The following is a 25,684-nucleotide window of genomic DNA, read 5'->3' on the forward strand; positions in this document are numbered from 1 at the left end:
CTGTGAAGCCGAGCTGTATTTTGGAACGAGGTTTGTTTCCATCGTGGCCACGGGCTTGTAGGAGGGAGTAGGACACCGAGAGACAAAACAGAGAAACAGCAAAGGTGGGATTATTACTTTCCCCTCAGCGCACGGGAAGGGTGAGGGCGGCGGGACACCGCCGGGTGGAACTGCCCATTCCCGCGAGGAGCCAGCCAGGCTCGGGAGCGCGGCCAGGGGCTTGTTTACTCCCCGTCCCGCTCCGTCCCCACCCGTTCCCCAGCAGCGGCGCGGCGGGGCCGTCAGCGGCCTCGCGTCCACCTCCAGAGGGGCGGCGGCACCGGCGCTCGTCGCCGCCGCTGACACGGCGCGGCACCGCCCCACCCCTTGCGCTAGGGGGGCGGGGAGGGGGGGACACAAGGGAAGGGAGGCCACGCTCCCCGCCCTCAGCCAATGGGAGCGGGGGATGCCTCCTCGCGCCGCTGACGCCCCCGCGGGAGCCCCCCTTTTAAAATAAAGCGGCGGCCGCGGGGCGGGAAGGGCAGCGCCGAGGAGGAAGGGGTGCGCGCGCGCGAGCACAGAAGCGCCGCGGGTATGCGCGCAGCTCCCGCGGGCAGCGGCTGAGGCGGGCGGGGGGCTGCCGGGAGAACGGAGCGGCGCGGCTGAGGATGGCGCCGGCGAGCGAGCGGCCGCCGCCGCGGGACGACGGGGGTCCCGCGGCCGCCTCCGGCCCTCCGATGGAAGCGCGGCGGGAGAACGGCGGAGAGCGGTGCGCGGGAGACGAGAGCGCGGCCGTACCGCGGGCGGCGGCCGGGGGCGACGCGGCCGAGCCCCCCGAGGGCGGCTGGGGCTGGGTGGTGATGCTGGCCGCCATGTGGTGCAACGGCGCCGTCTTCGGCATCCAGAACTCGTGCGGGGTCCTCTTCGTCTCCATGCTGCAGCTCTTCGGCGGCGGGCAGGACAAGCAGATGGCCTTTAAAACAGGTGAGGGGCTGCGGGGCCGCTCCTGGCCGAAGCGGCGTGCCCGGGGCTGCGGGCATGGGGCCGGGGCCGGGCTCTCGGCGCCCGAGGTGGGGCTGCGGGAGAGGAGCAGGTGCGCTCCGCGGCGGTATTTTTAGCTGTCTGGCACCGCGTGTCGTGGGGAAATAAAGGCGTGAATGGTGCTTACGAAGCTCAGTGCGAATAGCAGCACGCTCAAATCTCCCCTCTGCCGGTACTGATCTTAGTCGTTCTCGTCGCGTGTGTATACGTGAAGTCAAAGGCAGCTGTGTATTGCACACGTGTTCTTCTTGGAAAGTGTTTTGTGCTTTGTGCAAGCTGAGGACAGGAGGGTTTTGGCTCTCCCAATTTTAGTGAGTGGGTAATTATGACAGCTTTAATGACAAATAACCATGAAGTTGGCTTATTTACAACATAACTTAAAACATTAAAAAAAAAAAAAGCAACACTAAAAAAAGTTTGTTATTTTATCTGTTTCTTGCTTAAAAAGTACAGCGGTTATCCAGCCCTGCAGAAGGGTAAACCTTCCAGGAGACTTCTGCAGCTCGGAGAGTTTTTAAATGCGCTTTGAAAACTCTTTGTCAATATTAAGATCAACTGGGCCTAATGTTGAAAAGTAAGAGGAAAAACAAAGCTAATTCACCTCCAAATCCCCATCTCAGTAACAGTGTTTCCAAGGCAAGTGTTCTGACTGAACTGAGTGAGAATGCTGCTGTGGAGCTATGTGTGGCACTCTCATGTTTAAACTTTGTGGTCATGGGTAAGGTATGGAGCTCTGAAGTTCTTCAGCTGGAAGTATGAAGTGCTGCTGATGTCCAGCATGAGGCACTTGATGTCCAGATGTATTTCAGAGAAGGGAAACAGATACTTGGAGCCAGATGCCTGAGCTGCACAGACTGCATGAGGAGTAAACAGGGTTGTGCAGAGGAGGTGCTGGGAACACTTGCAGGATGAGCTGAAAGCCACTCAAGTTAGAAATGAGGAATCACACAGGTGTCTGCTATTCTGTCTGTTTGTGGAACAGAGATATAGGTTTGGTTGTTTTCTGAGGGTCTGGTTCTCTAGTAACCCAGGATAGGATTCTTTTGCTGAAAAATGTGACTGTTTTGATAATGGTGTAGTAGTCAAAATAGTCAACGAGAGGAGGCTTGGAGTAATCTTCTACTTCCAGATGGCTAAATGCACCACTGGTCTTAAAGTGAGATGAGATTGGGAGTGTTCTCCACCCATATTTTTGAAACTTTGCTCAGCTTCAGAAAACTGTGGAGGGAGACGAAGGAAAAAAAAAAAAGGGACCTAGCTGTGTAGCTATGTTCTTTTGCAGCCTGCTTTGGAAAGGAGGATAAGTTCTGAGACTGGGGAGATGCAGACACCACGCCCTGTATTAATTCTTTCTTCATTTTATTTAAGAAATAAAAGTTATAGCTGATGTTTATTTGTGACCTGATGTAGTATGGTTTGGGTGATGCTGAAGGTACTCTTTTTGTTGTTGTTGTGCTTTAGGTTTAGGTCCAGGGGAAATTGCATCAAACAGCTGCCTTGACTAGATGACCTATGTGCATGTGATAGAGAGGGGCTGCAAATACAGAAGTGTCTCCTTTAAACAGCACAACTGCAGCTGAAAGGGTGCTCTTTCTTTTAATATCTGAAAGCACCCTAAATCTCCTGAAGAACTGAGCAGCAGCTGTCATACAGGGCTTTTTGTTCCTTAATTCTTCATTGTCTGCTGTTTGTGATCTTGTCTGAAATAAGAGCAAGACTCAAACAACTGAAATCATGATGTGGTATCAGAAATGGCAGAATGCACTTAGTGTAGTTCTCATTGAACACTGATGGATTAGCTGACATGCTGTAGGGAGGGAAAAGGATGACTAATGGATAAAGTCAGTGTGACTTCAGTGTTAGAGGAAAACCCTAGTCCCATAGTATTGATCATGGCACATAATCTGGTTAGTCTCTTGTTCAAACTAACTGCCACTTAAAACTGGCAGTGGCAGGTAAACATTTAATGAATCTGAGAACAAGTTTCCTTGCTGTATGTTTTTTTTTCTTTGGAATATAAAGCTTAATATTCTAATTATTCTAAGAGGAGGGGGGGAAAAAAAGATTTTTGCAATCTGAAAAGCTGATTTTTTTTTTTTTTTTTTTTTTTTTTGAGGCATGAACGTTCCAGATAATCACTCCTGGGACTCAGGTGTTTGTGGAATCTGTTAATTTAACCATAGCAGTGCAGAATTAAACTTTTCTTCTCATTACAGATTTACTTAGATGTTGCCAGAAACATAGGTGTCACTTAAGCTTTTTGTATGAGATCAGCCAGTGGTTGTACATTGCTTCATGTTTTCCTTGCAGAGAGGAGTTGACTAGACTATAGTGCATGGTGTATGTTTGTTATTTCTTTAAGGGATGGATATTTGTGTGTGAAAGGCAGGACAGGGGAAGGCAGAAGGGAGAAGGGTGTAGCCAAGAAGCTGTTCTGCTTGGTAGATAAGGAGTCAGAGGAGCCAAATCTGCAGGTGGGGCAGCCGGCCTATCTCTAGAGTGCAGGATGGACACTGGCTAAATGGGATGAGTAACTACAACTACCAATGTTACTGCATTTGGAATGGTTGTTGAAAGAGCTCCTGTTGTGTAGAGCCCACAGACTTAGGGGACCAACTGATTCCAACTCCTGTTTTGATCAAAATCTTTGAATGTAATTTGTATACAGTATTAATTGTATTACTTATAGGCTAGGAAACCAAGAACTTCTATAATGCACTGCTGGTTTCCTTTCTTAGTTTCAAAGCTAATCGATGCACAACTACAGAAGAGAAGTGTTCCTAATGCTAAGTGTAAAACTTATGGAAAAACGTGCCTGCTGTCTCAGGAAAGCAGCCCATACATTGCTCATTGTGCTTGAGAAACAAGTTGGGTGGAAAAACACAATGGCAGTGAAAGGCATGTCTTGATAATCCCATAGGCCCTTACTTTTTCTTGTCTTAGAAATTGATGTCAGAACAAGGTTTACATTTAAAAACTTGGTGTGTAGGATACTTGAGGATGGTCTAACCAATAAAAGTGAAGTGATCTGCAGACATCTCTTCGTTGGCTCAGGGCAATGAATAGACTATGTGGACATCAGAACAGCTTATTTAGTTTAGTCATTGACAGTACTTTCTTTTTGTTGAACCTCCAGTTCTGTGGTATGCAATACTTAAACTCATGTTGAACTTGGTCATTTCTTCATTTCAGATTTGTGGTCTGTCCTTCATACTTGAGTAATCAAGATGTGCATTTACACCTGCTAACTATAACATATCATGCAGTACAGCATAAGGGTTCTGCTTGCAGATGTTTGTGTCCATTTCCAGTGGAGTTATGAGTTAGTAGCTGATTTAGGACTTTAAACAGGGGATGTCCTTTTATTTTTGTGATCCTGGTCTGGTGGGATGTGTCCCTGCCTGTATCAGCAGGGTTGGAACTAGATGATCTTAAAGGCCAACCCAAACCATTCTATGATTCCATCATCTTTAGAAGTAGGAATTTAATTTCATGTATGTGGCTTTTGTAGAAGCCTAAAGGTGACTGGCTTCTGTAACAACTCTGCACGTTAAATCTTTCTGGAAAGATTGCCTGCTGTACAATCTTTCCTGCAGCTATGTTAATCTAGTTACATGCACTGAAGTAAATAATGGACTTTTAAGCTGTTTTAACTTCATGTTCAATTTCGGTTTACAGAAACTTCTAAACATTTCTCTTATCTTTTTATTTGTAAGAGAAATTAGTGTTAAAACTATTTTTTTTTCAGTGTTATCCTTTGTAATGTTTGTACCAAGCACTCTGATTTCTAATCCAAATAAGAAGCAGCAGAGTATGGCTAGGTAGAGGGGGAGGGGGGAAACCTGGACAAAAAAATCCATCTTGATTTGGTATCTAAGTAGCAGAGGGATTTCTTTCTCATCTTAATTTTGAGCACACCTTATCTAAATGGTTTGCTGGTCTGTGATCTGACAGCTTAGTTTTAGATGAAGTTATTTATGTCTGGTGTGTGTTTTCACATAGGTCTCCCAATGTCTTTTCCTTGGATAAACCTTCCAACTCTTTCATGTGAAATACTTGTTTTCATGGTATTAGTTACTGTTCCTTCTTTGGCATTGTTCAGTTCTACAGCATTTTGTGATATGGAGAAGGAAGGTAGAGTTTCATATTCCAAATGATACTTCACAATTTGATGGTGTGATTTGTATTGCAGTTTTGTAATGTAAGTTATGATGAAACTGTGCTATCCATTCTGCAATATTTGTATAAACTAATATTTTGCTTGGCTGCTTTTTGTTAATACCTGCCTGCAGTGCAGTTTAGACAGTGGACTTTGAAGGAAACTGGAAAGCTTCGTTTTCAACTTTGTTTTGATTAATTGGTCCCAGTAGTCTGCTTGTCGTCATTCATCCATTTTGGTTTGTGTTCTTTGTTCCTAAAATCCCTTCCTGATTTGAGGTAGCCTGAATAACTGCTGTCTAAAGAGGAAGTTAGCAAAACTTATGCTTATTAATAGACCCTCTTGCTAGACTCAGCAAGATGTAGCAGTGCTTAGTGTTGTTTGCCCAACCATAGTGATGATTCTTTTTACTATGAATCCAGAGGCAAAGCAGGCTTGGTTTTCCAATAGTGCTAATTCTTTTTTCTCGTGATTTGATTTCTTAAGCTTGTTGTGCAGCAGTATTGTTAGACTTAATTTTTTTTTACGTTTAAATGTTGGGCTCTTTTTCCTTTATTTATATACTTGTTTTGCATGGATAAATGTAGTGGACTATTCTCAAGCTGCATTATGTCATGTTTTAAAATGCATCTGCTCTTTAGCCAGTTTGAGTTAATCCAGTAACTTCAGATAATCAAAAGATATTTGAGTTTAGAACAGACCTCTAGGAATTGGCTGCTGCAGGCTGCCTGGAGCTGTGCCTGGATGGATTTTTCACCGTCTCTGAGGTGAGGCTCCACAGCTTCAGCAGGCAGTTCCTGGCATTTGATCACCCTCACAGTAAAGAAATACATATCTTTTACATTTAAACTGAATTTCCTGTATTTCATGCCCATTTCTCCCCATCCTTTCACTGAATAGCACTGGGAAGAGGAAGAGTTTAGTTTAGTTGTGTGGGTTGGTGTTTTTTTTTTTTTTTTTTTTTTTTTTTTTGCTTCCTCCTTTCAGTTATTTATTGCATCAGTGTGGTACCCCTCACCTCCCTGAGCCTTTTCTCCTGAGCCTAACTAGCCCCAGCTCCCTGTTTCTCACTGTAAACCAGATGCTCCTGTTCCTTCATTTTTATATATATTTTTTTTTTGTGGTCCTTTGCTGGATCCACACCAAGAGGTGCTGACTACCTGCTCCTCCTTCAGGAGTGTAGAGGACTCGACTCCAGAAGCTGCAGGAAAGTAGAGAAGATCTGGTCAATCTTTGTCATCTCTGCTTTGCAGTGCTGACTTCCTTCCACATTTCCTTCACTTAGTGACATGGCTACCAGCATGTACCTCTTTCAGGCAGGTGGTCCCTTTCTTGATTCTGCAGTGGAAACAGAACTCAGTGGACCTCCTAAGATGTGTCCTCCAAGCTGGGATCTTGGCCTGGTTGAGATCTGCTGTGCTGTGCTGCTGAGGGCTGTGCCCTGTGTCAAGTGCTTGTTGCTCAGAAGAGAACTGCTGGCTGTTGTGTGCCCTGCTGTTGGCTGTTTGCTTTGTAGGCTACCCCAAATCTGTTATGTAATATAAGTAAAGAAAATGGTTGGTCAGTCTGAATTACAAAGAAAAACTTTTAATCCTGTACATCAAAAATAACATTTGGAGATTTAAAAAAAAAAGTTGTAACTGCAACTTACATTAGTGTGTACATTAGCAAAGGAAATAAAGATTGGAATGAACATGCATATAGAATGTTAACAAGCAATTGTCCAATTTCAAGTTTTCTTTCTGTATGAATTGTGAGGAAGGAGATGTGCTAATTACTTGCATTTAACCTAATGTAGCATTGATAATAAAATTGCTTTCTTTTAGAATTTTTGGTTCTTTTGTTATACCACTAGTATAGTTGTAGGAAAAACTATATTGATTTCTCATCTTTCTCAATTTTTTTTTAACTAGCCTTTTGTTTTGTGAACTTGCACACTCAAGGCAGCCTTAGTCTATAGTGGTTTTAGCCTCCAGCAAATATATACAGGAAGCATAATGCTATGAGAAAACATTCCCCTGGAATCAACCATTCTGCTTTAATTCTGGAAATCTAATTTATTAGATAATAGCAGCTCTGTTTTATATCCTGCCTTTCATTTTCATGGGAACTGGTTAGGAATGACTTGTTGCAATAGCTGAGTTAAAGTAGCAGCTCCCTAGCAAGGATGGGACCAATTTAAAAATCATCAGTGCTAGTTCCCACACAAGTAAAAAGTCTACGGAGATGTTGAACTCAGCTCTTTCTGTTATTGATACTACTCTTCCCTCCTTTCATGGGGGGGGAGGATGTGACAGTCAGCAACATATTTATGATTTTGTGGAACAAGATCATAAAGCAGTGTCACACTGGTAGAAGGGAGTCAGAGTTGACTATAAATTGTATGTTTTTTTTTTTTATTGTCTTATTGCTGTAATAGGCAGAACTTACAAATTCTTAGACTATCTTATGCAGTGTGCTGTGCTTAGTAAAACTGTACTTGAAGTTGTTTAGAGTATTCCAGGATATTTTTTCCTTCTGCATTATTAAGAGTGAGGAAGAAGAAGTAATTAAAATACACTAGCTAGTCACTTAATTCTGAGTGTTTAACTGTTGGTGCTCTTGCAAATTACTTGTAAAGTGGGCAGAAAAAAATTCTTCTGGCTCATGGTCTGAATTCTAGCCATTTATACAGAAGGCTTTACTAATCATCCAAATACAAAATGTAACTAGAGAAGTACCCTTAAAATCTAAGCTATTGTCAAGAAGTACACTGATGTCACAGTTGACAGATCATAAAACTTCATCACTTTTACTCTTTATTTTTAACTTTAGAATTGTTTGAGCTGCAAGGGACCTTTTAAAGTTCATCTAGTCCAACTCCCATGCAGTGATCAGGGACACCAACAGCTACATCAGGGTGCTCAGAGCTTGGTCCAGCCTGACCTTGAGTGTCTCTAAGGATGGGTGAACCACCTCTCTGGACAGCCTGTTCTGGTGCTTCATTGCCCTTTCTGTAAAAATAACTTTTTCTTTATATCCAATCTAAATCTCTCTTCTTTTAGGTTTAAAGCCGTTTCCCCTCAACTTATCTATCACAACAGACTCTGCTGAAGAGCCTGTCTCTTTCTTACAGTCCCCTTTAGATATTGAAAGGCTGCAATGAGATCTCTTGTCCAGGCTGAACAGCCCTGCCTCTCTCAGCCTGTCTTTGTTGGTGAGGTGTTCCATCCCTTGGATCTTTTTTCTGGCTGTCCTCTGGATGTGCTCCAACATGTCCACATCTCTCTTGTGCAGGAGGCTCCATATCTGGTTGGAGTATTCCAGGTGAGGTTAGACCACTGCAGAGTAGAGAGTCAGGGTCACCTCCCTTGACCTGCTCATTATGCTTCTTTTGTTGGAACCCAGGTTATAGTTGGCTTTCTGAGCTGTGAGGGCACATTGCTGGCTCATGTCCATCTTCCCATTCACCAGTATCTCCAAGTTCCTTTGTGTCAGAGCTGTGCTCAACCCTTTCATCCCCAGCTTGTACTGATAGTGAGGGTTGCCATGATCCAAGTGCCAGACTTTCTACTTGGTTTTGTTAAACTTCATGAGGTTCTCCTTGATGGCATCCTGTCCCTTGGGTGTGTTGACCACATCACACAGCTTGGTGTCATTTATAAGCTTGTTAAGGGTGTGGTTGATCCCACTGTTGATACAGTTGATGAAAATGTTTAATAGCATTGGTCCCAGTGTGGACCCCTGAGGTTCTCTGTCTGGGCACTGAGACACTGACTGCTCTTCTCTGGGTATGGTCTTGTGCCTTGTTTCTGGGGAACAAAGCATAGCTTTAATAATTGCTTGTTCATGGTGGACAGGAATACTATACAAGGTATAAAAGCTGCTCTCTTGCACAGTACAGTTGCTTAACTAAAATGCCCATGTCTGTTCTTTTGGAGAAGAAATTTTTCCTAATATCCAACCTGAATCTCCCCTGGTGCAGTTTGAGGCCGTTCCCTCTAGTCTTATTGCTAGTTATGCGAGAGAAGAGACCAACTCTCATCTCACCACAGTTTCCTTTCAGGGAGTTGTAGAGAATGGTAAGATCTCCTCTGAGCCTTCTCTTCTCCAGACTTAAGCAATCCCAGTTCCCTCAGTATTCCTCATAAGATCTATGCTCCAGTCCCCTCACAGCTTCATCGCCCTTCTCTGGACATGCTCCAAGCTGCAATATCTGTCTTAAAGTGAGGGGCCCAAAACTGAACACAGTACTGGAGGTGTGGCCTCACCAGGGCTGAGCACAGAGGGACAGTCACCTCCCTGCTCCTTCTGGCAATGCTATTTCCGATACAAGCCAGGATGCCACTGGCCTCCTTGGCCACCTGGGCACCCTGCTGGCTTGTGTTCATCTAAGCATTAACCAACATTACCAGCTCCTTTTCTTCTACACAGTCTACAAGCTGCTCTGCCCTAAGCCTGTAGTGTTGCCTGGGCTTGTTGTGACCAAAGTGCAGGACCCAGCACTTGGTCTTCTTGAACTTCATCTCAGTGGTCTCAGCCCAGTGATTCAGCCTGTCCAGATCCCTCTGCAGGGCCTTCCTACCTCCAGGCAGATCAGTACTTCCTCCCAGCTTGTTATCTGCAAACTTACTGAGTCTGCTCAGTGCCCTCATCAATAAGGATACTGAGCAGGACAGGCCCCAACACCCAAGAGTTGCTACTGCTGCTATTTAATGCTATGTTCTTGTGCAAGGAAGAAAATGTGGTAATGGTGCTTTACCTGATGTTTATATTGACATCAAAGCAAGTAAGAATGAAATAGAGAGCCTGATCTTTGGTGTGTACTTTGAGTGCATCATTAGTGTGTGTTGTGGTTCAGAGTAATAATCTTCTCAGTAGGTCAATGTACAGTTGCTAGTTCTCTTTTTTTCCTCTCCCCCCCCTTTCCCTCCATATTAAATATATACGATGTTGTTTGTGTTCTGTTTCAATTCATTTGTTAAAATCTTGAGTTCGTTTGCTTGCATCACATATGGCAAAACCCAATGTATGTAGCTTAAGAAAGCCTTTTTGGTTTGGACACAAAAGCAGAAATTGAAATTGCCCGTTTATTTTTCATATTTTTGAGTAATTTCCTATTATGTAGCTTAGATTCTTAAAAACCCAACACAGCATTCGAAATGAAAAAAAATAAAGCTATCAATTTATGATTTCTAATACTGCTGGTTGCAGGCAGTGATCTAGAAAATTAAATCAGTACTAGGAAGTTTTCTGAAAGCATAAATAAAATGTGCAAGCTTGAGATGTATTTTCTAATCCTATCAGAGTAACCCTAATTTTTACAAATTGGAGCATGGAGCATTAAGCAATCTTCACATCCCTGTACGTATCAAAATCTTTTGTTCATAGTGTAGCAATTTAATGCACCTATTTAGTTCACAGTGAAATCACTGACCCTTGAAGGTGTGAGGTGGGTGGGGAGGGAAGGAAGGGCAGAACGGAGTAGCTTAGTGGGAAAACTGGAATGAGACTGCACAAAATTGATAGGGGCGGTCTTTGTATCTACAGAAGTTTATTCAGCACAGCCTGCTCTGATGTTCTCAATTCATTCTTTTCTAATAGTATGTTGTATGCAATTCATGCTACCTCTGAGAGCAGCTCAGCAGAGAAGGACCTGGGGGTCCTGATGGACGAGAGACTGAACATGAGCCAGCAGTGCGCTCTGGCAGCTCGAAAGGCAAATGGGATCCTGGGCTCCATCAGGAGAGGGGTGGCCAGCAGGGACAGGGAGGTGATTGTCCCTCTCTACTCGGCTCTTGTGAGGCCCCACCTGGAGTACTGTGTCCAGGTGTGGAGCCCTCAGTACAAGAAGGACATTGAGATTTTGGAAAGGGTCCAGAGGAGGGCGACTAAGATGATCAGGGGGCTGGAGCACCTCCCCTATGAGGACAGGCTGAGGGAGTTGGGCTTGTTCAGCCTGGAGAAGAGAAGGCTGCGGGGTGACCTCATTGCAGCCTATCAATACCTGAAGGGAACCTACACCCAGGAGGGGAGTAAACTCTTCAAAAGGGCTGACAACAGCAGGACTAGGGGAAATGGTTTTAAGTTGAAGGAGGGAAGATTTAGGTTGGATGTTAGGGGGAAGTTCTTTACTAGGAGAGTGGTTAGGCCCTGGAACGGGCTGCCCAGGGAGGTTGTGGATGCCCCGTCCTTGGACGTGTTTAAGGCCAGGTTGGACGGGGTCCTGGGCAACCTGATCTGAATGTGTATGTTTGGTGGCCCTGCTAGGCAGGGGGGTTGGAACTACATGATCCTTGGGGTCCCTTCCAACCCGGGTGATTCTGTGATTCTGTGTGATTCTGTGTGAAAAGTAAAAAATGGTCTATTTTTCCAAGAGATAACCTACAAATCATGCCTGTGCAGGTTTTTAGGGGTACGGTCTGAGTGCCTCAGATTGCCTCTTTTGTTTTTTCTTTTTTCTTTTTTTTTTTTTTTTTTTCAGTATCTCACCTACCTGTTCTGCTATGTGCATATTTTTCTGAACGTGGTCTATAGGTGGGATAAGTGCTATGAACAGTAGATTTAAAAGTCAGATCTTTTCATGTTTTGCTTAACAGCACTGTTAAATTTGTAGCAAATTCCGTGGAAACTTTGAGTGCTAGTTTTTTTGTATGGCAACTTTGTTGAAGTGTTCTGGTCTGTGCTTACTGTGCAGAAGATAATGAATGGTATTACAAACGGTTTTCTTAGACTGGAAAAGTTTTTGTTGGTTATATCAGGACATTGCTTTGAAAAAAAGGATTAAGGCTCTCATTACTTGAACTTTCATAGAGTCTTCTAATTCCTTTTGAATGCTTTTATTTCTGTTGTTCCAAAAGAGACTGATTGCTGGGACGTAGGCATCACCAAATGGTTTTATTTTGTGTTGAATTAAAATTGAAAATAGAGGACACTTGCTTTAAAAAAATAATTACAGTTGTTGGTTATATCTAGCTTTAGAAATGGCTGGCAACAGTAATGTGGACGTGGTGATTAGTTTGCAAATTCACTCGATTAACTCAGAAATTGTCCTGCTTTATTGTAAGGATTTGTCCCTGAGTGCTTTTACAGAACTGTACTGTAAATCGGTGATGATTCTGATTAATGAATATTAACATACTCATGAATCAGTCCTGATAGTTTTTCTCATTTAGGGACTTAAGATGAGTCTGACTTGCTCTGCATCCTGCTTAATGGATTAATAGTGCTTCAGTTTATACATGTGTGACTTACATGACATAAGAGCTTATGGACACTTTCACCAGAGGAGGGGGAGAAGTTGCACTCAATCACTATATTTGGTGTATTCCTTATCTATTTCCTAGCAAACTATAGATTTTTGGTGTTGTTTTTAGTAGAGGTGGAACATCTACACTAATGCAGGGCTCTCCATTAGCTTGGGAGCTCTATTTTTTTAACTTGAAATTTCTTGGTGGAAGAATCCTAGGGCCGCACATTAATTTTTTCCCAAGCTCCCTGTGTCTTTGATACCAGAACTGCCTCCTGTCTCTGTATGCAACTCTGATCTTAGGTGTGTGATCAATTATTTTTAAACTGATCTTGCCACTAAATGTGACAATGTATAATTAATAAAATTCTTCATTTTCTTGACTATGTGTCTACACTGGCTGACCTCTCAGGTAAAGCACTGAGTGCAGCTTTGTGCAGCAGCATTAGCTAAGGAGAAAGATTAAGGCTTTGAGATGAGAGGATGTTTCATTAAACATCCTAAAGAGGTGGTGAGGGGAATGCCTTGTTGCTTTCAAAGACAGTGGAAGCAAGGGGAGTTTGGGACCAGTTTAAATGCAGAGGAAGGTAGAAAGAGCATCCACCAATTGCTGGGACTAGGGAAGAAGAAACAGAAGTAAAATAAGCCTACTTATCCTAATGGTAGAACTATATGTTTCTAACCAACTCTCGTGAGAGTGCTGCACCCACACATGTACTTGCTTGATTAAATAAACTCTTAATCTTTCAAATTGACTTGTGTCACTTTTCATTTCAGCTATGCTTTACTGTTAGCATTCTCATTGCTTATTGCTTTTATAAGTTACTTTTGTCTTTTTGTCTTTTTTTTTTTTTTTTGTTATAAGTTTCTTAACTGGAAAGCCTTTTCTGTGCACAGCTGGTTTAGCTTAGATATACACAGATCCTCTGAAATTCAGTCAGTACTGACTTTCTGATTAAGACACATTAGATTGCAAATCTTTTGTGATTGAAACAGTACCATCGGGTTTTAGAGCTAGTTTGCTGATAGGCTGATCTCTGACTTAAGGAGTAGAGGTTTGAAGGTATTAAATTGCATTTTTTTCCCCCTCAGTAGTTATTTCTGGCATGTGCTAACATCACAAATAGATAAACTATATATAGTTATTCCCCCTCTTGTTTTTCTTTTTCCAGGTTCTGTCTGGGTCACTATAGAACTGTTGAAGCAAATGCGATGATCGGAGGGCTTTAGGATGTTGTGAAAGCCACGATTTGTACTGAGGTGCAGTTGTAGCCTTCCTGAATGGTGCTGGTACCAAGTCATTTATTGGTGCATGGCATCACATTGGAACAATAATCTGCTTTGCTTTTGTTTTTATTATTTTCTTTTAATTTTATTTTTGCCTTGTTCTGCTTGTCTGTTTTAGTGCGTTAGAATGTGAGGTAACTTGGTTTTCAGCCACTGCTGCCAAATGAGCGATATTCCTTCAGAAGAGATCAGGCAAGGTATGGGATTTGATTTGCAGGTTACAGTCAATGGAAATTCAATCATTTGTTAGATGGAATCTGCAGAGTTAGTTGGCAGGCTCTTACTTCAGTGTAGGCTGATTAACTCTGCAGGTTACTGTAGTCAAGTTAACTACATCTCCACCAGCTCTTGTGAGAACTTTAGCTTCTCACTCACACATTCAGATATTTTCACGTGGAAAATGAATCTCACTTCGTGTTGTATCGCCTCCAGAGCATTCCTTCGGATGGGCGCAACAAAAAATGTCATGTTAATGAGTACCTGTTACATAGTACTGTCTTAACTCTGGCAGCAGCGAATCCACACTCCCTGACATTCACACCTTTTCAAAGTTTCAAAGAAGCTGATACTCTGTTGTTGCATGTAGCTGGTAATTCAGCTGTATTCCACAGGCTGTCTTTCATGTGGTTTGAATGAACTTCAGCCTCTAATTGCTCTAGGATTTAGTTTACATGTGCGTAAAAAAATAAGGCTGTTGCAGGAACCCCGTGGCCAATACTTCTGTGTGATTCTTTTTCTCAGAAGGAAAGTGAACTATAAGATGAATTTACCTGCAATGGAATACTTGAACTCATTTCTGTAGCTCTCGGTAGTTAGACTATCACTGTAGGTGTTGAATCACTCAGTTTCTGGGCACAGGGAGCTTCTCCAGGAATGGCTGTAGTCAGTGGTTTGTTGATGTGCAAAGTTAAGAAACAGAATGAAAATCAGCATGAATACCTCAAGATGAAGCATTTTCCCAACCTAACATTGGTACAGCTCTCAAGCATGTTCTCAGGAGGCAAGGGGCAGCTGTTACTGTATCTGTAACCTTTTGGCTTCCAGTTCTGATCTTGGCAGGATTACAGAGTACCCAGCTATCCGTAACTGACTGGCAGCTCCTGGCCTCTGTGTCTTGTCTCTGGGAGAGGGAATTCATGCTGAGCCCCAGGTTTGGAAGGAACTGGAAATTGGAAATTTCTTTCTCTGAAACTGTTGCTCTTCTGAAAGTTGTCACAGCAGGACATAAGGCTTTGCTACTGTGCCTGTCTAATAAGTAAATTAGCTGACTATGATTTATCTGGATTATAAGCAAGTACAAGTGGAATTACCAGTATTATAATACTAGTGGTACTTTCTTATTCTAAGGAACAAACTTTAGAAAGCATTCTGTCAAGTATGACTTGAACACGTTCAGCTGTAATATAGATCCTGTGCAAACTTTTGGACTGTATAGGTATGATGAGTTAGAGAATAGCACTGAGCATAAAGTCTTGTTGTTAGGCATGCTGATCTCTTTATTTAGAAAATCCTGCGTTTCACCTCAGTAGTCTCATTTTTACATATGCTAATGCATGGTATGTATGAACGATGTTCAGATTCATTGTCTTTATTGCTTGTGTTATACCTTCTTGTTCTGTAAAGCTTTTGATTTCTATAAAAACAGATCAGTTGCTATGAAAATAGATCACTGGAAACTGGATCAGTGTACTGCTGAGTTGTAACTTTAAGTGTAGGCAACCAGTGTCACTCCTAACGTTTTGCATGCAAATAAAGGCTTCCTTTCTTCTTTTCTTAACATTTATTTTCTGTATCTGGGCTCTCCCTTTTCCAGACACCGAGCAGCATCTGCAAAGAGCAGTGCCTTGAAGTGTATTTTAGTGGGTTTTTTTTTTTTTTTTTTTTTCTTAAGATGTTCATTTTTCCCTTTAAGTAAAAATGTTATCTGACCAATTTGTTTCTTAAGACTTTGTTGTTGATCTTCAGCAGCAAGATGTAAGGGCTGACTTCCTGTATGTATCAGCTCTCTAGATTTTGCTGATGCAAATTGCCACTGTGAAGCACTGGTTTCTACAGTTCCTGTAGCTGAGTTGTTTGCAACTTGTTGCTTTTCCTGGCTCTCAAATCAGAGAAGAAATGCAGGAAAAAGAAATTACTCCTGTTATTTTGCAAGTTTTTCCATTATTCTTCTACATTTAGTTTTGCATTCCTTATATTAAATGAGGTAAAATGGTTCTCAATTTTAATTAGAAAGAAATGTAAAAGTAACATTTAATCCAATTAGTGTATTTTCCTGCTTTGATTCATTGTAATGACTGTGAGCATCTGGTAGCAACTGAGCATGAACTGCTTAAAGTCACAAAAAACCAATCCCCATTATTTCTGCTCATTGAAGAGAATAACTGAATTACCAAATGCTAATCTTCGGATAATTGCCCTATAAAGCAGATCTTAGCTCTTAGAGAAATTAGTTTTGTAAGTTTGTAGAACTGTCAGAACTCATGAACTACTTTAAAAGGTTAACAATAGCTGAGTAGAAGCTGAGCTTTCTTTTTTTATTCATAACTATTACAGATTAACCTTTTGGTATACATAGTATGAAGCAATACGCTCATCTACCAAAGCTGAACTGAAGACTGATGGTTGTGTGAATGTTTCTGACAGTACAAGGTTAGAACATACAGGGAGTAAGATGCAATGTGTATTGCTGTTGTATGACCAAACCGTTTGTGGTTTGGAGTTGCTCTTGCTCATTTTGCTTTGATCTTCTAGTTCAAATGCTAAAGCGGTGTTCACTTCTTTAGCTCCAGACAGTCTAGCCAGTGACATTACATCATGAATGTAGTTTTACTGACTACTGACTGTAGTTTAACATAACTTAGGCAAAAGTGTTTGTTCTTGATAACCGACTGGATTTGTGCTTTGTCTTTAAGATACTGTTATCTGAAAGTCATACTTTTATCCCTAGGGGTTGACATTTCTCAGAAGGTGTTAGGATTCCTTATTCATAGCTTCTATTCAGTAGCTCTAGAGCTGCTCTTTCTGCTTAGACCTCAATGGAGTCTTTCATCTTTGGGTAGGAAACTATATACTCCTTCTGTTTTTCCTAACATTATGTATATTATAATTCATCTTTATTTGATTTACTCCTATCTATTGTAATTACTGTAAAAATGTCAAGGTACAGCAGACTTGCCATATAAGTAATGCTATTATTGATATTCTGGAAGGACAAAGTGATGTCAGTAAGCCATGCGTGAATTCTATTTTGAGTTGTCACAGAATTTCATACTAATACTGCTGTAAATTTGTTTTCTGAGCCCTATTTTAAATAATAGTAAAATATATATGTATATATATATTTTTCAATATTATTGATGAACAAACAGGTTTAAGCAGATGAGGTAAAACCCTGCTTTACCCCTAAGGACAAAAGCACTGTCCTCCACAATCCTCAATACAGTCCAGTTCAGATATCCCATGAGCTATACTTTTAAAACCACTTTTCCTTAGACCTACCCATAGGCAGTTGCATGGACTAGTTTTACAGCTGTTTGTAGTTAGCACAGAAAGAGAGAGTGTGTGTGTGTGTGTGTGTGTGTGTGTGTGTGTGTGTGTGTGTGTGTGTGTGTAGGCATACTTTTCTCTCCTAAGAAGTTAGTGCTGGCATTCATTTTCCCCCTTCCCTGGAGGAGAGGGTGCTGATAGCTCTGCATAACTCCTAAAGGCTATTGAGAATGTTTGTGGTGAGCATGGGAGCACTCCTGGAGTCAGCAGTCCACGGCTTGATAACACTGGAGATAAAAGCTGTGTACTATCATGTGTTGCAGATACTGGTTGTAAACATATGTTTTTCACTCGTGACACACAAACATAAAAGTAGTTTGTTTCTTGCACACAGGAACTTCTGTTTCTGAATACACACACATTTTCAGGGAAGTGTAAAAGCAGAATCAAATAAAGCCGTCTGTTCTGAAAATCCTGTTCCTGCTAGGATGCAGTCCTGTGTTTTGTTCAGAAATGCTGTAGAAATTTGACCGAGATCAATATTGTTACATGCATTTGCCATTACAGATCTGGATTTTTTGTTGCTTGGGATAATGAAAACAAACTTAATTCAGAACTGATTTGAATAGACATACCTGTGCTTTTTGTCCATTTCACGTGTTTCAAAGTTATGGCTCTCCTGCACTATATACGTGAAGCTGACACGTGCATATCAGCAAATGACTTATTCTTGGCATTTTCAGCACTTAGGTATATTGCACTGTACAGAGTGTATCTGAAGCACAACTACTTTCATTGTCAGACTGTACAAGTTTCCAGATGCTGAACTTCACTTTCATAGTTCTTTTTGTAGTTAGAAAGGTGAAGTTGGGTTGGGTCTGCATATTGGTGAGCAGTTTATTTTGATTCATCCTCATCTTTATTAATTTTCCAGTGATATATTGGATTGACTTTTTTCATTTAAAATGCCCAAGATTTTTTATTAGAGATAAGGAGTTCTACTAATGAGATGAGATTCAACAAGGCCGGGTGCCGGGTCCTGCACTTAGGCCACAATGACCACGTTCAGCTCTACAGGCTTGTGGATGAGTGGCTGGATGAGTGTGAAGAGGAAATGGACCTGGGGGTGTTGGTTGATGCTCGGCTGAACATGAGCCAACAGTGTGCCCAGGTGGCCAAGAGGGCCAACGGCATCCTGTCCTGCATTAGAAATGGTGCAGCCAGCAGGAGCAGGGAGGTGATCATCGTCCTGTACTCAGCACTGGTGAGGCCGCACCTCGAGTACTGTGTTCAGTTTTGGGTCCCTCACTACAGGAAAGACGTTGAGGCCCTGGAATGTGTCCAGAGAAGGGCAACGAAACTGGTGAGGGGTCTGGAGCACAAGTCTTATGAGGAGTGGCTGAGGGAGCTGGGATTGTTCAGTCTGGAGAAGAGGAGGCTCAGGGGAGACCTCATTGCACTCTACAAGCTCCTGAAGGGAGGCTGTGATGAGGAGGAGTTTGGCCTCTTCTCCCAGGCAACAAACAGGACCTGAAGAAATGGCCACAAGTTGTACCAGACGAGGTTTAGGTTAGACATGAGGAAAACCTTTTTCTCTCAGAGAGTGGTCAGGCACTGGAATGGCTGCCCAGGGAGGTGGTGGAGTTGCCGTCCCCGGCAGTGTTCAAGAGGTGTCTGGATGAGGAGCTACGAGATGTGGTTCATTGCTTGTGGTGGCAATGGCAATGGGAGAATGGTTGGACTAGATGGTCTTGCAGGTTGTTTCCAACCTTGTGATTCTATGATTCTAAATTCAGGAACTCCTTTCACATGGCTGTTAATGTTGTTCATAAATCAATACTAATTCCATAACTGTTTTAGATTATTCTGCAAGGACAGAAGTCAGAATCCTGGGACAAATATTTAGCTGACATGCTCCCAGGTTTCCAAGTCTTTCAGTGTTACAGTATTTTGACACAGAATGTTTTTACACCCAGAGTTTAAATTTTGAATGCAAACAACATGGAATCTTAAGAGGCTTTGGTAATTCTTAATTTGAACTCTGAGTGATCTTATACATCACTGACATTATGATCTGCTGGCATGGCTGTGATTGAGGAAAAAACTTAATGTTAGGCTGGATCATAGAGTTTTTGTATAGCTGAACTCAATTTTTTGTCTTCAAGTTAGCATCTTCAGTGGTATGACAACCGCAGAGAAATGGAAGCTGCTGACAAATAAGTAATCATCTGTAATTTGCTGGCACATTTGATGATTAAAACTGAACTGTGGAATATTTTGTTTACAATTGAAATGTCAAAATATGTGGTTATATTTGTTTGTGTTTGGTAGCTATGGAAAATAATTGTATAGTGTGGAAACATTCCACTAACTCAATTTATGATGCTGTGTTTGTATGGAGCCTCCTGTTAATTGACAGAAAGATCTGTGGTCTTTCCTTGCAAGTGTCCTGGCAGTGCATATTGGAGGAAATAGTCTTGCTTCCCTTAGTCTTTTGCTGTTCCACCTGTGTTCATAGACTCATAGAATAATTAAATCTGGATAGGATCTCTGGAGACTGTCTTGTTCAATGCAGAGCAGCTTCAGTCAGACCAGGTTGCTCAGAGACTTTTCCAGTCGAGTTTGGGTGTATTTTCTGCTTTTTGTTGAGGTAATATCTCCCAATTTAGTTCTGCCATTGCTGAACAACTTGTGGTTCCTCTTAGCTTGCTTCTTACCCTGTTAATGTTCCTGCTAAGCAGCCCTGTCCTTAAGCATGTCAGTCCTCCTGCCAGTATGGTATGAAGGCCTTGGCTTGGTGAGTGTGAAGTCTTTCTTTTCATCTGTATTCTCTTTTGTAAAACAAGGTGTGGGGCTTTGATGTTCAATGAAAGAGACTGTAACGCTACATATTGAATAACTGGATCGTGCGCAAACAAATAGAATAACATAGTAATAGTATGTCACATTTCAGATTGACCTAAGACAGTATTCTTTATACAATACTAGTAAGTAATAGATGCTTAGAAGATATTCCTTCCTGCTTTGGCAAGTTAGCTTTAGAGCTTGGCACGGCAGAGAACTCCACCCTTTATCAAATACCTTTTCCTGAAGTCTTTTAATACCTTTTGGACTTCAGAACAATCAGTGGTAGAGGATTCATGATTGATTTTTTTTCAACATAATTTACACTTCCTTGTGTTCTGAATGTGCTTTTGTGATAACTTTGGCAACCCCATCCCCTTTTGATGCTTTATGAGAAATAAATAAGTTAAAGCTAGTATTTACCCCTCATCCATACTCTGTGTGTGTGTGTGTATTTATATGAAAAAAAGCAACTACACAACAACAGTGACAATACCTGAGATCTCTGGTCCAAGATTAGTTTTGTCATTTCAGCACTTCTCCCTTTTGTACATGATTTGTTAATATATCAAACAGCAAAGGGACTCCACACAGATTCTCTGCATGTTGCTGGTAACTGCTCTCTGTATGTTGATCTGATTTTTTTTCTTTAATCCAGTTACTAATACTTCACAGGGCTCTGACTCTTAATTCAATGGGAACTTTGTTTTTCTAAGGATCTTTTGTGACAGATGAATCTTTTGTTGATAGCTGTAAGAAAAATCCACGCAATTAACATTCGACTTAGTTTGAATAGCATGTTTGCATTGGCATATCCAAATAATTCTCAGTAAGTGAAGTTATCTAAAGACTGTGTTAAAAGTATTTTTATTTAAAAAAATGTTTAATAATAACTGATGGTTATTGGATGATATACTTAAAGGTGCTTTTGCAAATTCAAAAACTTATGATATTTATTCAGTTACTTTGAAGATGACTTTCATCAGAGCATGTGATGTTATGATGAAATGCTTCCATTTTCATGTTTTCTAGAATAAAAACTTGATGAGGGAGAAGAAAGTTCTCCTGAAAGAAAGAAGAAACTTGTACAAGGAACAACAAGAGAATTTTTAGTTTTAAGTTTTAACTAACAAAATGCAGAAAACGTGCTTTAAAGTATCTTTTCTCAGAAAATGTACTGAGATGCCTTTTTTCATCTAGAAGGATTCATTTTTAAAACAAATTCCAAATATGTATTTGCCATGCAGAAATTCTGTTTTTTGGTTTTTTTTCTGAAGCAAGAATTAAAACTCTTTCCATCTTTTTCATTTTGTTTTATTTGGCTGTATTAAAGCTATTAAAAGAGTAAGCGTTCTTCACAGAACTCCTACCAGCATATACCTAGAAGAGTCTCTCGTTCTGATTCTCAGGAAAACTACGGTCACAAGTGTTGAAGTGTGTGGCATCTTTTTTTTTTTTTTTTTTACATTTTATTTTATTTTTTGCCTGAACAGGACTTTGCTGAGGTGCTCTTGGACTGGGAATGGTTGTGCGGTTAAGGGCAAAAGACACTCCTGTCTTCCTTGCAGGGTTTATAAGAACAGGACTGACCTTGTTTGACAGTAGCTGTCTTGAGTATGAGAAACTTCAGTTAATCTGGTTTCTAAGGGGGTATCTGTAGTTGTGTTTACCAAAGAAATACTCATTAACTTTGCTAGTTTGCATCTTTATTTTCCGGCTTGTATAATTTCTCACATTTATTTTGTAGTACTAAGAGTAAACTGGTTGTAGAACTACCAGAATCTTTTGTTTACATTATTGGTTTTGTTGGTAAGGAGGGAAAAAAAGTCACTTCAGAGCTTCTGAAAGCAATAGCATTGCCTCAAGCCAAGCATGGTGTTGGCAGGAGCTGTGCAAACTTCTTTGTGTAGTATTTGCCAAAGAACCTCATTCTTGACCTGAAATATCCCTGCTGTTTCCAGCTGCGAGCTTCATGAACAAACAGAATGAATTTTGACAAGCTAATCATTATTCATGCAGAGTAATTTATTAGATCACATTCTTGTCCTAATTAGTTTCCCTTTGTCTCTTTTCTTTTTAATGAACTTTATTTGGTGTATTTTTTTTCACTTGTTTTCTTGCAAGTCTTTCTCCTTTTGCCAATTTAATTGGATTGAGTAGGTAATCCTGAAAAATGACTGAAGGATAAATAACAGGCAATATTCTATTGTGTAGCTTTAGTTGAACTCCTCCTCTCCTCCCCCCAGGGAATTACTCTCAGTATATGTAAAAATGCTACATGATTGTATTGGTATATGAAGTTATCCGAATTGCTCTTCAAATTGTGAGTTTCTAAAGCCAGGAGTACCCAGAATATTTAAAGAACAAGGTAACCCTGGGCACTTTCCTACCTCACACACTCATGCCCTCTTAGAATCATAGAATCACAGAATCCTTAGAGTTGTAAGGGACCTCCGAGAGCCATCTAGTCCAATTCCCTTGCAGTGAACAAGGACATCACAGCTGGATCAGGTTGCCCAGAGCCTGATCAGGCCTCGCCTTGAAAGTATCCTTCGACCACAACTCTAGGTAGGCAACCTGTTCCAGTGCCTCACCACCCTCACTATAAAAGATTTTTTCCTTTTAGCCAACCTAAATCTACCCTCTTTGAGCTTGAAGCCATTTCCCCTTGTTCTGTTGCCACAGATCCTGCTGAAGAGCCTGTTCCCTTCTTTCCTGTAGCTCTTCTTTAGGTACAGAAAGGCCTCTCAGGTCAACTTGCAGCCTTCTCTTCTCCAGACTGAACAGCCCCAGATCTCTCAGCCTGTCCTCATAGCAGAGGTATTCCACCCCACGGATCATTTTTGTGGCCCTGCTCTGGATATGCTCCAACAGGTCTCTGTCTCACCTGTACTGAGGACTCCACACCTGGATGCAGTACTCCAGGTGAGGCCTCACCAGCACATACTCAAGCATCACCTTGAACTCAAGAGCATCACACCGCATTGTATCCAAGAAGTCTGTCAAACAACAGGGCCACACAGTTGAATGTGTGAATGTGATCTGTCCAGATACCATTGCAATGAAATGAAAGATAAGAGATGCTTATCAAACCCCTGTGTCTTCTGGGTGATTTGTAAGTAGATCAGCTGCATACTGAATTTGGAGGTGGCCTTTGTACCTCATGGGGAGCTGTCAATAGTGAGAATCTCTCCATCCTGCTCCACCTCTGAGTCATCAGATTTTGCTGGTTGTCTTTTTGTTTCTGTGTTGGCTGTCTTGCAGCTTGAGTGCTGTAGTGTTGTTATCTCACCATCATTATTTAGTGTAAATGTAGTCTTTGTTTTTCTGATTTTGGTACTTTGATGAGCAGCCTGGTCTGGTGGTTGGCGACCCTGCACATAGCAGGGGGGTTGAAACTCGATGATCATTGTGGTCCTTTTCAACCCAGCCCATTCTATGATTCTATGTACTGTGATCTTTGATCCGTTTATATTAGCAACCTATACAGTGCTTACAGCCATTCTGCTGTTCTTTCCAATGCTTCCACACCCATCTTTCCCATTTGTTTTCTAATCATATCAGTCAATGTTTTTACCACAAATTTTCCTTATATTTGCATAAAAAAAGGAGGGAACACAAATTGGTTTCATACCAGCAGCTTCTAAAATGATATATATACTTCCAGGTTGGATGGGGGCCATGGGCAACCTAGTCTAGTACGAGATCTGGAGGTTGGTGGCCATACCTCTGGTAGGGGGTTGAAACTTGATGATCCCTTCCAACACAAAGCCATTCTGTGATTCTATTCATTTGTAAACTGCTGAAGTATATTCATTACATCTGATATTGGAATTGTTATTAAATCATCCATTATTTTTTAAAATTTAATGTCTGTTATGGGGGCTCTAGATTTTTTTTTCTAGGCAGAGTCTTTGTTCCTATCCTGTCAGTGAAGAAGCTGTGCTTTACTTTCCCCTTAATCTTCATTTTCCTCTTTGTCTTCTTTTTCCATCTTACCAAAGATAGGGGAAATGTGGGATTTTTTGCTGTCACACCAGCTTTAGCCATTTGGACGTATCAGTTAAATACCAAGAATAAGAAAAGGATTATAGGCTCCTATTTTGTTCATGCATGCAGATTTCTCCATCGCTAGATCCTATTAACTTCACCAGTACTTCACAGTTTCTTTGTGCCTTAGGCTCTCGATCATTTTCTCCTCATGTACTGACTCATTCCTTACACAGTGAACCCTCTCTTGTTTGCCTCACAGAACATCTCTGAAGAGCAACCACCTTCCCAGAGTCCCAGAGGACTGAGTGGGGAGGTTGTTACTAGATTTAATTTGCCAAGGGCTCCTCATGTTCACACTGATTTCGTCTGTTGTTGGCACCCAGTGCTTTTAACTACAAAGAAGTAAAATCAGCAGAGCTTTCTGCACTAACCCTCCTGCTATTTTGTCTCTGTGCCCCTTTGTGAGTTCACAGCTGGTCTTTTATCTTGTGACCCAACACTGTACACAAATAGAGCTTGAATGAAAATACAGTCTGATACCTGTTGAGTTCTGCAGTGATGTCTGTAGCAGGGCTTTGACCAAGCTCAGCAGAGCTGGTGCATTATAGCTAGATTTTCTTCAGAATCTTGCATATAAGATATATATATAACAACGCTTTTCCTTATTCTGTCGCCCTTCCTGCATTTTCTTCTCTAAAATCTGGAACTTATTTGTTGATGAGAAAGAAACCAAACATGTCTCTTAAGCTTTTTAGATTATAAGAGCAAGAAATTTTATATGGATGGGTTCTAGAAGACCACAAATTTATGTATATGTAGTATGGCTGCTTTCTGTGAAGTGTGGATGTGTATTCTATGTGTATTTTTTACACTTTGTCTAGTAGCAGTTACTATTTATCATGTAATAGCATTTCTATTAGGTTAATATTATTTTGTCCTTTCCTTCCTTCCTCTTAAAATTGAGAATAGGAACTTCTGATTTTCTGTTCATTCATTTGTTTAGAGTTAACTTCTGATCTGATTGAAAAAAATGGCAAATTGTTTGGGTAATTCTTAATTGATTGAGTGGGTACTGCTCTGGAAATAACATTAGACTAAACGTGGTTGTAGAAATGCTAGTAGGCAAGCTGCTTAGGTGTTCCTGCTGCTTAGGTGTTCCTGCCTACAGTAGGGAGGTTGGAAGTAGATGATCTTCAAGGTGCATTCCAACCCAGACTGTTTTATGATTCTATGATTGTAAGCTGATAAAAATACAAAAGCATTTTAAATGTTCAGTCTTCTAAGAAATTAAGGTAGTGTTAATATTATAGAAATCGGTCCCTCAGAAGAAAGATTCAAATATTTTTGTTTTCTTCTTAACTTGTCTTTATATAACAACATAGTGTGTCATAGCATAACCTGGAAAAAATCCCTACCGATTTTATTACCAGTTCTTGCTACTGACATAACAAAAATAGCTGAGTCACTTCACAAAAGAGTATTTCAGATGTGTGCCAGCTTAAGCAAGGCTATTGCACTTGCTACGTAGGGTGGTGTTTAAGCTTGTTTTCAACAAATAGAGATAAGGATTCTCTAGTGAATGACTGGGGAGGAAGGCACTGAAACTCACATTTTCCATCCGTCCTTGGATCTTTTAGGAGACAACTGACTGCAGCAGTCTTGTTTAG

The 25,684-nt window shown here is 41.2% G+C and overlaps 1 protein-coding gene across 1 annotated transcript in view; it reads left to right on the plus strand.

The window, feature by feature from the left end:
- The first annotated feature begins 428 nt into the window (after nucleotides 1-428).
- Nucleotides 429-25,684, plus strand: part of SLC16A10 (solute carrier family 16 member 10) — a 67,021-nt gene continuing 41,765 nt past the window's right edge. Inside the window, exon 1 of the mRNA XM_048935538.1 lies at nucleotides 429-963. Within this exon, the coding sequence (XP_048791495.1) occupies nucleotides 648-963 (316 nt within the window). The 5' untranslated portion in view covers nucleotides 429-647. The remainder of the gene's footprint in view (nucleotides 964-25,684) is intronic.

This window comes from Lagopus muta, chromosome 2, assembly GCF_023343835.1.
Source record: "Lagopus muta isolate bLagMut1 chromosome 2, bLagMut1 primary, whole genome shotgun sequence".
Classification (NCBI taxonomy): domain Eukaryota; kingdom Metazoa; phylum Chordata; class Aves; order Galliformes; family Phasianidae; genus Lagopus; species Lagopus muta.